This window comes from Macrosteles quadrilineatus, unplaced genomic scaffold (assembly GCF_028750875.1).
Source record: "Macrosteles quadrilineatus isolate MER2022 unplaced genomic scaffold, UCM_ALF_1.0 Scaffold_1__1_contigs__length_201487025, whole genome shotgun sequence".
NCBI classification, from domain to species: Eukaryota; Metazoa; Arthropoda; class Insecta; order Hemiptera; family Cicadellidae; genus Macrosteles; species Macrosteles quadrilineatus.
The window spans coordinates 13,285,699-13,302,691 of NW_026542594.1; the positions used below are offsets into that span (position 1 = coordinate 13,285,699).

Consider the following 16,993-nt stretch of genomic DNA (forward strand, 5'->3'; position numbering starts at 1 on the left):
ATGGTACCGGTAATTAAAAGGGGATTTTTATAGAATTTGCCGGTTGGATGGAGGAGAGTTGGGGATTTTCTTTAGATTTTTATGGCTTGGCGGAAAATTGGAGGATTTTTTATTTAGCTGGTGTCCTGGGGATAAAATGGGGATTTTCCCTCGTCAGCACATTTAATATGGAGTGAATAAATAATCTATGTATGTCATAGTGCAATATAATCACGAAAAGTGAATATTTACCCACACACTATTACCTAGATAAGTATGAATTCGGGATACTTGGTAGTTAAATGGGATTTTTGTAGAATTTGGATGATGGATGGAGGAAAATTGGGGACTTTCTATAGATTTTTATGACTTGGCGGATTATTGGAGGATTTTTGCTTTAGCTGGGGATAAAATGGGGATTTTTTCTTAGTCAGTTGGGGAATTGTCAAAGGTCCAGTCCAGGTTGGAAACACTGGTTAATGGTTGCACGTTACGTTCTAGTAGTGCTAGTGAGTACTAGACTAGACTAGAGTAGAGGGAGTCGTCGTAGTAGGACAAGGACGTAGACGTAGACCTAGCCTAACTAAAAACTAAAACCTAAAACAAAACCAAACCAAACCTGAACCTGAAGTCTGAACTGAAGTTTGAAGTTCTGTTTCAGTATTGTGCAATATTTTTTGTAAGTACTTGACATAGGCTACTTAAAATTACTGTTTTAAATACCTTTCTCAGTTAAGGCCTGGACTAAAAAGATCGAATTCAATCAGATTTATTTTAAATAATGATTTTAACTAAGGCTTATCTTAAGGCCTAGGCCTAGTCCCTTTTTTCTTACAGGCAGACTTGAAAATTGACACCAATATGCTAGGGTACTCACACGGCTGCACTTTACTTTACGTCCTACACTCATTCGAATGAAACAACCAAATGAAAATATTGATTTATTGATTGTTTCATTCGATATATCGTTTGGTTAGTTAAGGTTGGGTTAACCTTACCTAACTAATCAAATGACAGGTAACCTATATCGAACTAGCTGTTACCCACGGGCTGCTCCACCCCGTTTTACTACATTAGTATTAATAAAACTATTGATTGGTTAAGTTAAGATAAAATAAACAAAACAGAATACAGCGATGGTAATACGAACAAATAATAACAGCCGAGGTATTGGGTCATTCCATATGAAATCAACCAATAAAAAATTATTTTCAACCTGACCATCTTAGATTTTGATGAAATTTTGCATACTTGTAGTATTTTGAGTCCTGAATCCAAATATGCTTTTTAAAAAAATCTATCTTTTATAGTTTTTATGATATAAATATTTGAAAATGGTAAAAATTGGCGTTTTTTACCGTGCGCGCAAATCTAAAATGTTGTCTAGGATGAGTTCTATTAATCCTATCAAGTTGTACAATGGCTCATTTTAAAGAGGATTCAAGTGCCTTTAATCTGATACCAAACTCAACCTACTTTGGTAAAAATTAATTTTTTTTGAAAATTTCAAAATATGTTTTTGAAAAAAAATTTTAGATAGTGTTTTTTGAAAAATTTGAAAATTACATATGTTAAAGAATGTAATCTAGTACCGGTAAGTACATTATAAAAATTTCAAAATGGGATGATAATGGGATCAGCAGTTATGATAAAAATACTTGACTATGGTTCACTGTTTCCAAGCATTTCGGCGCATACAGCGTGTAAGTACTAACCTAAATGTATCATTAAATAAGAGTCTATTAATTATATGATTAAAATTAAAAATATCTGCCTATATTTGAATTATGTATGTCATATTTTGCTATATATAAACTAAATAAAGCAAGTAAACATCATTATTCAAGTTAACAGAGTTTCCGTCAACCTTTGAACAAATATGGACCAATTTGTTTTGGTTCAGGTTCCTCAGTCTTTTCCAGTTAGTTGTGTTGCAACGATTTACTGTAATCAATCTTTAAGTCTGCCTTTTCACTAGGCTGGAGACTAGTCAGCCACTAGATCTGTGCAAAATCACATTGTGAAGCACTTTACGTTTACACTATCAGGTTGCAGCGACCCATCTCGGCTGTAGCGACTCGGTCTTGAGACAAGAGGAAAGACTGACAAACATAAGTTAGACCTGTGTACCTGTCAAACAAATTACAACTGCTCAAGACCGGGTCGCTACTGCCGAGGTGGGTCGCTGCGACCTGATAGTGTAAACGTAAAGTGCTTCACAATGTGGTTTTGCACAGATCTAGTGGCTGACTAGTGTCTCCAGCCTAGTGAAAAGGCAGACTTAAAGATTAATTACAGTAAATCGTTGCAATACAACTGGAAAATACTCAGGAACCTGAGCCAAAACCCATAGGTCCATGTTTGTCTGTCTTTCCTCTCGTGACAAGAGAGAGAGACAAACAAGCATTGATAATTTTGTCACACAATATACTGTGATCAATCTATATAAATCCTGTAGTAACCTTATTATTGATACATAGATAATATTCCATGATAGCCTAATTATTTAGTTTTGGGGAAATGTCTGCTCATAAGTATAAATAATGTATTCTCACTTTAACAATTACATTTTTTTAGTGAAAACTGATTTGTGGATTTAAATACCACAAACCACATACCACATTGCTGTATAACTTCTATTTTGATATGTCAAAAATTAAAAAAAGTTACGGAGAATTTTCAAAATGTCCGTCCGGTTATTTTTTAATTTTGCAAGGGTATTTTTAAATATCATAGCAGTCAAATAAAGGAATTGGATTATGGCTGCTAATAATAACTAAAGCTCAAAACATCTGTTTTCATTAGAAAAATCATTTTCAAAAATAACACTTAAAACCCAAGTATTTCTTTTTCATGTCCGGGAAATTTTGCTCCAGATCTAAGGGTCGCGACGCCATAAGTAAGGGTCAGCAAATTGGGTAATTTTTTCTTTCTTTTTTTAAAGTTATTACTGCTTATAAAGAAATCAAAGCAGGTATTTTCTTAATCCCAGATAAATGGGCTATTCAATTATGGTTTTAAGTCATAAATCATAAACTTACTGGGTTTGCTGTAGACATGGAAGTTTGGACGACTTTTTTTTACTAAAAAATGTCAGTGAAAAATAAGTATTTTTAATTTATTTATTTATTTATTTATTTACAGAATGTCATTACATCACAAAATGACAGGACATTTGTCAATTACATTATAATACTTAAAGCTAAATAATAATATTCAATTTAAAACAAAATAGTTTTAATACTTAACATCCTACCAATTTCCACTTAAAAATTCATTTAAAGAATAAAACGTTTTGGTTAGCAACCAGTTTTTACATTCTTTTTTAAATTTATTTGGATTGGTAATGTTTTTTAAATTATCAGGAATTAAGTTGTACAATTTCGGTCCAATATATTGAGGTGATGCTTCAAATAGTGATAATCTATGGCTAGTGGGCTTAATTAGGTTCTTATGTCTAGTGTTATACTTATGGTTTGTGTGACTCTCCCTGAAAATGGACAAATTGTTGAAACCAGAACCAATGGACAAATTTTTTGCAGAACCATAGTATGCACTATTAAATATTTTTTTAAGTAGAGTATTTATCTGGGAATAGAAAATTATAATAAACATTATCATTTAAAGATAAAATTAATATGAAAAAAATAAAATATGAAAAGTGGAAAGTTTGTTCAAAGTAGCCCCCATGTTCAAAGGTTGACGGAAACTCTGTTAACTTGAATAATGTTGTTTATTTGCTAGATTTAGTTTATATTATAGCAAAATATGACATACATAGTTCAAATATAGGCAGATATTTTTAATTTTAATCATATAGTTAATAGACTCTTATTAAATGATTCATTTAGGTTAGTACGTACGCTTGGAAACAGTGAACCATAGTCAAGTATTTTTATCATAACTGCTGATCCCATTATCATCCCATTTTGAAATTTGTATAATGTACTTACTAGATTACATTCTTTAACATATGTAATTTTCAAAATTTTCAAAAAACACTATCTTAAATTTTTTTTCAGAAACATATTTTGAAGTTTTCAAAAAAAATTAATTTTTACCAAAGTAGGTTGAGTTTGGTATCAGATTAAAGGCATTTGAATCCTCTTTAAAATGAGCCATTGTACAACTTGATAGGACCAATAGAACTCATCCTAGACAACATTTTAGATTTGCGCGCACAGTAAAAAACGCCAATTTTTACCATTTTCAAATATTTATATCATAAAAACTATAAAAAATAGATTTTTTTAAAAAGCATATTTGGATTCAGGACTCAAAATACTACAAGTATGCAAAATTTCATCAAAATCCAAGATGGTCAGGTTGAGAGCCTTGTTGATTTGATATGGAATGACCCTATTTTTAACATTAGGTAAATGGAAAGTTCCCTTTGGAAAGCAATTACGACCTTATAGGGCAATTTATGAAATAATGGATAATTTTGCGCACGGTTTCTCTTCATGACGAACATTATATATGGTATATGGTTTATGGGGGTGTGACTTGTAGTTTTCTCAAAAGTTCATGGGTAGCCTACTTTTGGCTTTATATGTAGATAATCAATATATCAATTGATATTTTCATTGGAATGAGTGTTGGACGTAAAGTAAAGTGCAGCCACCCTAATATCGATCGATTCAAATAGTAAACCTTCATTTGATTTTTTCAATATCAGCAAGTTTGGTTATGTTATGACAGTTTAATTTTATAATTGATAGGCCTATAGGAAAAATTATTCATCAATTATAGCCTATTTGGTAATTCTGAGCAATTACTTGGTCAACCCCAAACTTTTTCATATTTTACTACGGTCATATGGATGTTTTCAGAAAAGAAGAAAAATATAACTTAAGTTAATTCAAGCCCTGCAAGGCCATCGTATTGGTTGCCGAGCGACAAGAAGGTTCAAAATACACGCGATAACAGTAGCTTGTGGGAGACGTGCGGAAGGCCAGTTGTGACAGTACCGTTATGTTAGGTTAGAATAGGTTAATTCATAACGTAAGAAACATAATTCAAGCCCCACAAGGCAGGGTAGGTTAATTCATAACTCAGAAGGTTAATTGCTGCATAAACTGCAGAAGGTTAATGCATATAAGTAGGTTAATTGCTCAGAATTACCAATATGTTCAATCGGTAAAAATTTAGGACCCAGACCCCAGCTTAAAAACACTTTCTGAAGTGTGAAATTGTGTAAAAAGTGTATAAAATGAAGTTTTGGAGGATAATAATTGGGGGAAAAGCAATTCCAGTCCTAAATATTGACTGGAATTTAATAAAACCGACCCTAACAACAGTTCCTCCAAAACCTCAATATACACCAATTTTACACAATTCCACACTTCAAGAATGTTGGATTCACTATATCGCCGTGAAAAATGCACAAGGAATATGCACTCGACATATAATTTACTGCCGTCTCACTCGTCAAAAATAACCAAAACCGGCACGCACGGAGAGCACCATGTCTTTGGTTTGCCGATAGCCAACCAGCAACTAGCCTACAACGAAAATTTAAATCACTTAGTCCAACAAATACATAATGATAGGTTTCCACATATTTCACTAGGAATCACCCCGTTTTCTACATAATGTCCGAACGCGATTTTCCGACACAATAAGAATGAAAATTAAACACAAATTTGAGCTACGTCCTCCTTGGTCACTACTTCACTTTGAACTAACAACATGGAGTCATGGAGACGGTTCAAAACAAACAACTAACAACGAAACCACCAGCCAATCAGATTACTACACGACAGAAATAATCTGCCAATCAGAAATCTGTACAATTACATCATCTGTTGATCTGTTTTACCACAAACCAAAACAATAGCAATGCAGTTGCAGTGACAGGTCACTGTACCACAATTACCCCTAGAATTCCCTCAATTTAACCTGAATTCCCTCTGTATTTCTCGTAAAACCCCGTTTTTAATAGCAAAGTACAGCAGTTAAGATTTTAACATGTAGATCTTATGAACACTCACTTTTTGAGAAAAAAATTACCGTTGATTATGAAATTAAACCGTTCTAAACTAACCAAACCAACCAAACTGGCTGATGATTTCATAAATCGGTTTTATAAGAGAACTCGTTAGCTAGATATACAACCAAACAGTAAAGTACAAACCATGAAATTAAATAACAAATGATGTTACATAATCTAATCTAATCTAACCTAACCTAACCCAACCCAACCTTAATATTAATGTTTAAATAGCAGTTAATGTCAGAAAAGGCATGTGAGGAAGATAGGTCGGACTTTATGCGGATTCGTGACTGTATTAAGTCCTTTGAAGTGAGGTTAGATTAGGTAAGCTTGCGCATTTTTGATATTGTTATTTCATTGTGTTTCACCCACTATTTTAATTGTGCAAAAACAGTCTGGAAGTTGCATAAATTAATGAGTCGGTTCATTATAACCTAACCTTTAACTTACCTAATCTAACCTCACTTCAAAGGACTTAATACAGTCACGAATCCGCATAAAACCCGACCTACCTTCCTCACATGCCTAAATAAGAACTGATTATCCCAATGTAAATATTTGCCAATAAATAAAGAAATCTATTAATAAATCAGATAGTAGACACCAGTGCACCCAATGTCACCAACATGAACTACTGTAAGCCAAAAAACGACTAACAACTTGTGTTGGTTAATTCCAGAGATATGTTTATTTAATTATTAATTCCATACTCCTTGAGGTGTTTGTTTTCTCTATGTATTCGTTACATATGTCTGCAGAAATATCGATACAGATTCGGTTCGATATATCGAAATATTTTTATTTTCAATGTAAACAAACATGGAAATAGGTTATGATATGTTTATATATTTTATTGGTGTTTTGAATGTAAAAATGCACCCACAATCGGTGTACGTTTTTTTAAGAACTTGAATAAATAAAACTATAAATATTCAAACAAAAGAAGACTGAAAACTTAACTTCACGTTTTTAGAGGATATCGTTAAGGCTATTCACACAGGGGATAGATGTTACACCACTTTTATTGACCTGTTTAAATATTTTTTAAGCCGATTTTCGGATTTTAACGGCGGCAAAGGAAAGTACCCATTTATACAGACGAATTTCCCATTCTTGCTGGGTAATTACCTATAAATTACCCTTTTACCCGTTGAATTACCCTTTTCTCCCCATAATTAACCACGTTTTATCTCCCCCACCCAAAACCCCGAATTCCCACCGGCCCCCTAGTGAGTTGGGATTATTGTTTAAATATTTAATTAAAAATAAAAGGGGGTCTCGGCGCCAAAAAATTCTTTAATAAAGTTGTAGTATTGATGTCCTAGAATAGTTTAAAAGTTATTTTAGAACGTTTAAGCTGGGGTCTGTGTCCTAAATAAGTACCGTTCAATCGATAGTTTCAATTGATATTAGGGTAGCCCATTTAACACATTTGCTACCGATATGTAAAAAATTACATAGATATAGGGCCTAGGCCTAGCCCGCCGTCCTATGCGCCAATGCGCCACAACAACTCACTCCAAAACCCCCGTCCCAAATGTGCACCGTCAGGGCCATTCCAATAAACTTCAGTCCCACATGTGCGCCAGTGTCCTCAGCTTATTTAAATAAGTCTCAGATTGTATTGATCCAGTTTCTTTGGGAATATTATTAAGTTAGTTAGGGCCTAGGCCTGTAAATATGAACTTTCTGGATTTTAAATGTTTTAGCGAATTTCCCATATAGGGAATAAGCTATTACCGTAGTACTCATGGTAAGACCTGGACGCGGGACCGATTTTTTTTTCGTTTTGAGGTCCCTAGAGGCCAAAAACACCAACCGTTCAAATTCATATATATATATATATATATATATTTATATTTATATATTTATATATATATATATATATGTGTCCGTCAGCACGATAACTCGAGCAAAAATTATCCGATTTTGATGAAATTTGGTTCAAACGTGTAAACGTACGTTTATTCAAACGAGTTCGCGATCCAGCATGATCGGACCATGGGAACGGGGGTTTACGGGGGGTTTTATGGGGTAAAAATAGGTTTTTCCCATTTTTGACCCAAAAAACATAAAATTTAGCAATTTCTTTCCAAACCATTTTGTAGAGCTTAAAAAACAAATTATTTAGTATATTGAAGCGTTATTATGCGCCTAATGGTTACGGAGAAAATACCAAAAAATTGTACATTTAAAATTCCCATGTTATTCTTATGGAGAATAAGTAAACTGTTGTAGTTTGCTTGTTTGTGAACATATTTTGATCAAATTTGGAAAAGTTTTTATTTCTTACTAACTATTCACATTTTACAAAAAAAAACAAAAAAAACAGTTTTACCCTCCCTGATGCAGCAAACCTAAGTACTTGTTAAACTAATTCTATTTAAATCAAGAATAAATGTTATATTTTTAAGTAGACATTTCAGTGTAAATCCAATCAGTCAAATGGAAATTCGCTTAGTCTGCAGGTTTGCTGCGGCGGGGGTATTTAAACCATTCCTACGATCTTAATAAACAATAAAATACCTTTAAAGCATTTTTTAAGGCGCGGAAACCATTGCAAATTACGAAAATATACAGAACTATTTTCTCAAGTCGCGAAGCACATCACTTTTTTGGTGGATTTGCTTTTGTTTTGGTGAGGGTATCTTTTGTTTTATGGGCTTTTTTGGTGCTTTTTGAGGGAAACAATGTCATTTTCGGAATTAGTATTAAGTTTATAGTAGAACGAACAAAATCCATAAATTGGGAGTTGACTCTAAAATGCATATTAACCTAGGCAACTAGGTATGAGAATTGATAGCCAATTTTTCTGATACTTCGATTTTTTCCATCGATTAGGCCTACCGATGTTTTTGGACATTTATTGAAATAGCCTATTGGTGGTTTTTCTTAATTGAACTGTATAAGTTTTAGTGAAGTTTTGAATGTTAATCATTTCTTAACAAGAAATTGAACTGTTGTATTAAATTCCATTAAAAGGCTGATGAAATATCAAATCCAAAAATATCTAACTGGACTAGACTCAGACAAGAGTAGATTGAGACTGAGGTACTGTAACTATCATTTATATTGTTGATGTGCTTGTTCTAAACACTGCCAAAAATTAGTTAATTTGTAATAAATTTCAACATCCACTATCAATGTTTTTGCCGTGAAAGCATTGTTGTTTTTTCTTGACAATGTTATAGGTATATGGTTGACAATCAATGCTCTTCCCTAAGTTTACCAGCAACCTCCATTTATGAAGGCATTTGAACAGACAGGCATGTTTGTTATGATTTTCACTAAACAATTCAATAACTTATGTCATCAACATGAAGGTGGTCAACCTTTAAATACTTACTTGTGATAAAGATCTACTCGAACCACAGCTTATTTTTTCCTTCCATGATACCTTGAGTGAGTTAATACTTGATTTTATTTCAGGATGATAAATACATCTTCAGAGAGTGGTGATTTAATTGGATGATGAATGAGTAAAAATCTTTTAAATATGAATCAAATCTCAGTTGACACTGTATCAACTCTTTTAGACAATATACACCTTGGTGATAAAACCCAGCCAAATATCTTAAAAAACGATGATACATTTGAAATAAAAAATAAAGTGACAATTCCGCCTTGGCTTGAAGAATGTGAAACACCATTTGTGTGGCATTTAAAACAAGAACGAGGTTTGGGTTCTGAATTGGTTATAATGAGAACTTTGGAAAAACTTGACGATCTGTTGATTGAAGAACCAGAATTTTCTATACAAAGGTAGGTTCATTTAATGTAATTTCCTGCTGTAGTGTATCGTAAGCACTACATTATTAAGCTACATTTAGTAAGCTAGGAAATAATGAACTTTTAGTAAAGTACCAATTTGTAATTTAAAATTCACATGGGCATGAGGGACATAAGTTACTGTGGCAGGTAAGATGGCAAGAGAGAGCTATCAGAGACTTGAGTTTTTTTGGAAAGAAAGAGGTGCAGAGAAGCGACGCTCCTCAGGATTGGATGAAAATATTCTCCTGTAAAACATTTCCCCTGTGTTTTGTTGGGTTTTCGTTTACTCAGCGATGATCGCTAGAGTGATAATCGCCCAGCGTCTATCGCTCGGGCCTATTTTGCCAGAAGCGTCTGTTCCTTGCGATTATTTGATCAGTGAGTGATTTACTTTGGTGGCAAAAGGAGTATTTCTGAAAATGAGCTGTAAAAAGCAAATAGTAAAGTATTTGTTAGCTGAGGAATTAGACGATGAAGAAATATTAGAAATGTTGTGCAAACCTAGGGAAGAAGTGCTTACTATGTTTTTAAAAAGAGACCTGAAGAGGGGTTTTTTAAATTGTTAATTGAAAATCACCTCCGCTCTGATGAGACCAAGTTTCACTAGTTTTATCTAGTTTTTCAGTTTTTTTTATCTTATTCACTATTGAATCCCCACTTTGATTGTGACATGTCACTAAACTTGAAAACACAACTTATTTAAGGAAACAAAAGTTAAGTCAACAACTAAACACGTGCTTATTCCAGTAATAATCGCTAGCGACTGTGTCTCCTTCTGCTCCAGAAGCAGTGGTCCGCGTCAGATGCTAGCTTTTCAGCTACAGACGCTGGCGGCTGTAGCGATAGACGCTTCTGGCAAAATAGACTAATCTACAACAATGCACAGCAGAGGGCAGCGATAGACGCTTCTGGCAAAACGGGCCTTAAGGGGAGGGGGAGGTTATAGGGTCTTAAGTGCGCCCACCATTGGACCCTTGAAACATAAATTGAAACGTACATTTTGTCCTAAAAATGTAACAAAGGTTTTTTGGGTCAGTTCTATAGGTTATTGAATATGTCTATGCCTTAATTTTTTCAGAATCGTTCTTTATCAATTTGACTTAAAACATAACCAATACCATAGGACGAACTATCAGTGGTTAATCTTAAGGGTAAATCTGGGTCATAAAAGGCTAGTATTGGAGCTGTTACTAAACTTTCCTTAATTTGTTTAAGACTTCTTACATTAATAGTTCCATCCAAAAGAAACTTCTTTTTTAAGAAGTCGATAGTCCTACATAGGCATTACCATTGTTGAAGTTTTAGTAGTAACTAACTACCCCATTAATGAATTTAGTTGAGTAACATTAGTGGGTTTCGGTGTGTCTATGATTGCTTCTAATTTGTTTTTAGAAGTTTGTAAACCTTCGTTAGTCCAAACCCTAGGTAGGTTTGTAAGCAACTACTTGCTTACAAAAAAACTGACATTTTTCTTTTTGTACTGTTTGTCCATTCTTATTTAACCGTTTACACATTTCTCTTAACCTACTTATGTGTTCCTTTTAATTTTTGCCAGTTATTATAATACCATCTGAAAACACAACTTTGCCAGGAATACCATTGAGGACTTATTCAATAATCCTTTAAAACATACTGGGACTTTCCAATTCCAATAAAGCATTCTATTGTTTCCAAACAAACCTCTGGAAGTTTTTGTTGAACAATAACACTCTTTGTATTTTTCATCTAAACTTAATCTGAGCATTGGCCTGTGACTAATCAATCTTGGAGACAGTTTCTCCTTTAATGAAGCTAACAAATTGCTTATTTTTTTGAATTGGGACTGGTCTACTTCCAGGGACGGAGTTTTTGATATATTCAATTAAAAGTAACCACACAGTCTTGATGTACCATCGCTTTTAAGAACCGGTAGAATAGGTAAATTGTAACTTTCCCCATTCACATTCATTTTGTTTCTATGGTTATAAGGATCTCTGCCGGTTGTCTCTACCAACCCATCCAGTTCATATTCGGTTGAAATAGGCCTTGATTTGAAATATTTAGGTTTAATATTAGACTTCAACTTAAGTATCACTGGTCCCCCTGTGTATGTCCTTAATTCACTGAAAAATATTTTCGGAGACCCTATCATAAACCTTTCCCTATAATGAAATTGCTACTTTGCACATCTTTTACATCAGTTTTGATTATTTTTTTTATCAGGCATAGATGTGACTAACTGGAGTTCCTTTTTCCAGTCTATGCCTATACAGTAGAACCCAGCGAGTACAGAATAAAATAAACATGAGGGGCTATTGCCATATAAACAGCATATTAGACAGTGAAGCCACTGGTGGCTATGACAGTTGGGGTGAGAAACAAAAAACCAGCGGCGAGCGACTAGAAAGTTAGTCTGAACGCTTAATAAATATACCACATTTTAAATTTTGTAAACACCTCCAACAATTTTGAAATTTTAGAGGAATACAGAGTAGTTTTGAAAGACGATGATAATGCCATTGAATAAATTTACATACAACGGTATTATATTAAATTAATAGTTTTACGTTTGAATGTCCTGTAGGCCTAAGTTGAAGTGAATGTCATTCAAAAGTTGACCTGTGAGAAAGTTATCTCTGCTACTTGATCAATCATCTGTCCATGGTCTTCAAGCATCAGGTCCCAGATTTTTTCCTAATTTTCCTAATTTTGGGCAGTTGATAAATGTCCAGGACAATGTCTTCAATAGACATGTCACCATTTTTTTAATGATTAAACCACTCATACACTTGATTTTTTCCTATGGCGTCATCTTTGTAAGCTTTTTTCAACATTAGAACAGTTTCAGCAGTATTTTTACCAAATATAAAAAATAATAAAAAAAAAATAAAAACTACAGCTGCAAGCTGTACACTTTCATTTGCCATCGCAAAAAACAACCTACTAGAATAATGGTGCCAACAAAAACTGTCACTACCGACAAACACAACCAGCCAGTGGTACGATAGCAGCCGTACTGAACTGGCAGTGAGTTGCGCTATACACATCTTGCAGCCGAAACGCGTACTGTGTCGGCTCTGCCTATGGCAACGCTATTCAAGTTCTTTTTGGGTACTTTCGTACATCATTTAAATTTATAACGCTCAGCAATGAAGGATGGGTTTGGATAAAGATGATTTCAACCAACTTAACCAGATCAGCACAGCTTTTAGAGGTAGGCTTATCAGGTGAACATAGGTTTTTTAGTAAGTTGTAAGATTTTACACAAATATTCCAAAACGTTCAAATTGTGTCCATGTTTCCTCTGAAGAATAGAAACTTCCTATGGTGCCGATGAGACCTGCCATTTTGTAACCGATCAATAGAGTCTCCAGACATTGTAGAGAAATGAGCATGAACATATTTATGTAGGCTTGGCTTGGTGGGCCTAATGACCGTAATAGAACACCCTACTACTCATGGTTGAGTGTAGTATCATGTAGTTTCTTACAATGGAGCTTCTTTTTCCGTATCTTTTAGTTGTTAATTAATACTATACTTCACTTTTAAAGCGCTTCTTTTACTGTCAAGTCATGTCATGTTCTGAATGGCTGATGAACGATGTACACACACTGCAACCATAGCTCCTCGTCGCCATTTGTAAGGTGTCGTAGGTTACTACATTATTGTTGGTACGCTGGCCTAACTTTGTAATTTAAAATTCACATGGACAGCACATGGTGGACATACCGTGAAAGGTGAGATGCAGAGTGAAAGCGATGCCAGAGGTTTAGGTTCTTTGAAAAGAAAGCCGTGGGGAAATGCGATGCTCCTTTAGGATTGGCTGGGACCGTGCACTGTCAACATAACCCCTTAATTCTAGGTATTTCCAACAGAAGAAACTTATCTATCCTGCTACTGTATATGGTATATGAAACAAGTAACACCTGCTAAAGTTTTTGCTATTCTTTAGATGATGGATAAAAAACAGGTAGGCCATGTTTCTAGAGCTAAACATTATTTGTTATCAAAATTAAAATTTCTTACCAAATGTTAGTTCACTATGTTTTTCAAGGTAGGTAAGTTTCAAGGCAGTTGTAATATTTAATGTTTCCCCAGATTGGGATCACTTCAATGCTTATTGTAGGTAGCCTATTTAACTTATTTTTTATGGTATGTTGTGTTTTTTAGGGAGATGCATGCTATTTAGTGAGTAGAGGTGGGGCGAAAACAACACAACGGTTGTGGTGCGGCAGACGATGCACAACTAAACGGTTGTGGAGAGTTGGCAGTTGTCGACAACTGTTTCAGGAAGTTGTCGTTGTTCACAGCTGCGAGACTGCTAAACGCAACACTCTACAACAAATGTTCGGTTCGGTTGTGGTTGTGAGCTGGCCAGAGGCGGGCGTTATCTAAACTAAACTGTTTTGTAAAACAGGCTGAGGCAGTTGTATTCAACTGTTTTGCGGCAAAGTTGTTGTCGTTGTCTGTATAAGACCGTGGTTACCTGAAAAACTGATTTCTTTCTTATTGTTACCTTACAATAGGATGCAATGCTATCCTAAGTTTGTCATTTATTCTTGTTCATTTTAGATTTACTCCAAGTTATGTCAATTTTTACTCTATAAAATTTGTAAATAAACAGGTTAAATTTTATTTTTGAAGTTAAAACTGTTTTTGTTCACAGTGGACATTTATGTTTAATTTAAACTTACGGTTAGCCTATTTTGTTTTTATAAACTAAATGATACTAATTAAATTATATAATCTAGGTTTCACACGTAGGCCATCTATGGCAACAGGCTACGAGGCTTCAGTCAATTTAATTTCTACAAGCAATATAATTTCTATAACTAAAGCAAAATGCAAAATAGACATTCACAACGGTCGACGACAACACAACCGTCTACTCACAACCGTTGAGCTACTAAGCGTTGTCGTTGTAAACGTAACAGTGCACAGCCACAACACAACGCCAGTGCCAAGGTCAACAGTTGTCGACAACGTTAAAATTAAATGGTTGTCGCTCCGCAACGGTTGTGTGATTTTGGCAGCTGTGCCCATTCCTATTAGTAAGATTGCAACTTTTTAAAATAAGGGTATTGCAATTTAGATTTTCTTTGAAACAACTATACAAAGCACCATAACTTGAATGTCTAAAAATAAAGTTGTTTTATACTTCAGGTTTGTATCACTCCTGAAATTGGTACTTGAATACTACATAACTGGTGATATTGATAACTGTTGTAAAAACATGGAAATAATTGATGGGTGTCTTGAGGAAGAGATTTCAAGAAATGAACCTTGTTACCAAAAAGTAAAACTTTCACTCGGCCATGTAGTATCAGCTACAAAGGCGCATGTTCTTTACATTCTTGGTAAAGAAGAAGAGTCTAAAAAGGTGAGATAAATTAATTAGTTTACAAAGTACTGTTAGTAATATCATTATAATTAATTTATCTGATTTTTGGACCCCTTTGTTTGAATGTTTACAGCAACTGATATAACTCTACCACAAGAATTTTTTTCATATAACAGCTTAACATGTTCAGTGCGGCAGGCATTCCAACAACAGGCACTCGCCAATAGCGGCGAGTCCCGGGCAAAGCCCCGGCGCGGTACCGTAACAGCAAACACAATTGGCATTCAAATATTTCAATCTGACAAATAACAAAAGAGCAGCGGCGATTGTACTACGTTACCCCGAGATTGGACGTAGTTCCCTAAAACACCCAAAGGTAGCAGCACTGCCTGGATCAGTAGTCAGTGGCTTTGTAATATGGCTTGAAGAGAGAAAATCTCCGAAACCGGGACAAAAGCATTGTCAGACGGGATTTTACGGGACATTTTAGTACCAACCTACACAGCTACAGGCTAGCAACGATTTTAACGTTCCCGGCAATGACTGAGCTCATACTGAACTAATGTGGTGGGGGTTAGTCAGCACTGAACGTGTTAACAGCTTTATTCAACTGTGAGAGACTGCATCGTTATGATCACAGCAGCCAACTGGTTGAAGTAACTGAGCTTCAATCAATTGTTTGATTCACTTCAGCAGTGATATGACTGATGTTGTTATGTAAGTATATGGAATTTATATGGCTTGTGGGGTGTAGCATACTTTCTAATTTATGTTTCGATGCCACATTTCCTTTTTAGCGAATTTCCCATATAGGGAATAAGCTATTACCGTAGTACTCATGGTAAGACCTGGACGCGGGACCGATTTTTTTTTTTCGTTTTGAGGTCCCTAGAGGCCAAAAACACCATCCGTTCAAATTCATATATATATATATATATATATATATATATTTATATGTATTAAGAAAACTGTAGTGATTAGGGCTACTATTATGATGTATAAATGCATTATTAAAAACTAAGTACCCTTTTTTGTAGGTATTTTTAAAGGGTACTTAGTTTTTAATAATGCATTTATACATTTTTATATATATATATGTGTCCGTTAGCACGATAACTCGAGCAAAAATGGTCCGATTTTGATGAAATTTGGAACAAACGTGTAAACCTACGTTTATTCGAACGAGTTCGCGATCCAGCATGATCAGACCATGGGAACGGGGGTTTACGGGGGGTTTTATGGGGTAATAATAGGGTTTTCCCATTTTTGACCCAAAAAACATAAAATTTAGCAATTTCTTTCCAAACCATTTTGTAGATCTTAAAAAAACAAATAATTTAGTATATTGAAGCGTTATTATGCGCCTAATGGTTACGGAGAAAATTCCAAAAAATTGTAAATTTAAAATTCCCATGTTATTCTTATGGAGAATAAGTAAACTGTTGTAGTTTGCTTGTTTATGAACATATTTTGATCAAATTTGGAAAATGTTTTTATTTCTTACTAATTATTAACATTTTACAAAAAAAAAAAACAAAAACAAAAACAGTTTTACCCTCCCTGATGCAGCAAACCTAAACTAATTCTATTTAAATCGGGAATAAATGTTATATTTTTAAGTAGACATTTCAGTGTAAATCAAATCAGTCAAATGGAAATTTGCTTAGTCTGCAGGTTTGCTGCGGCGGGGGTATTGAGCACTTTATATGAGGGAATGGTCCAAACCCTGGTTCAATTGTTCACAGGCCTAAACGTTTTGTAGTAGGCCTACACAGGCGAAGTTTTAAAACTTAATTAAATTGTAATTTAAAATACCCCTGCCGCAATAAACCTGTAGACTAAGTGAATTTTCATTCGCCTTAATTGATTTTTAATTAAATCTATTTCAATAACATTAGGTTTAAAGAGTACCTAGGTTTACTGCTACA

The 16,993-nt window shown here is 34.4% G+C and overlaps 1 protein-coding gene across 1 annotated transcript in view; it reads left to right on the forward strand.

Annotated features, from left to right (window-relative positions):
- The first annotated feature begins 522 nt into the window (after positions 1–522).
- Positions 523–16,993, forward strand: part of LOC128983018 (uncharacterized) — a 46,031-nt gene continuing 29,560 nt past the window's right edge. The window contains exons 1-3 of the mRNA XM_054402139.1: positions 523–658; positions 9,404–9,736; positions 14,888–15,104. Of these exons, the coding sequence (XP_054258114.1) occupies positions 9,450–9,736; positions 14,888–15,104 (504 nt within the window). The 5' untranslated portion in view covers positions 523–658; positions 9,404–9,449. The remainder of the gene's footprint in view (positions 659–9,403; positions 9,737–14,887; positions 15,105–16,993) is intronic.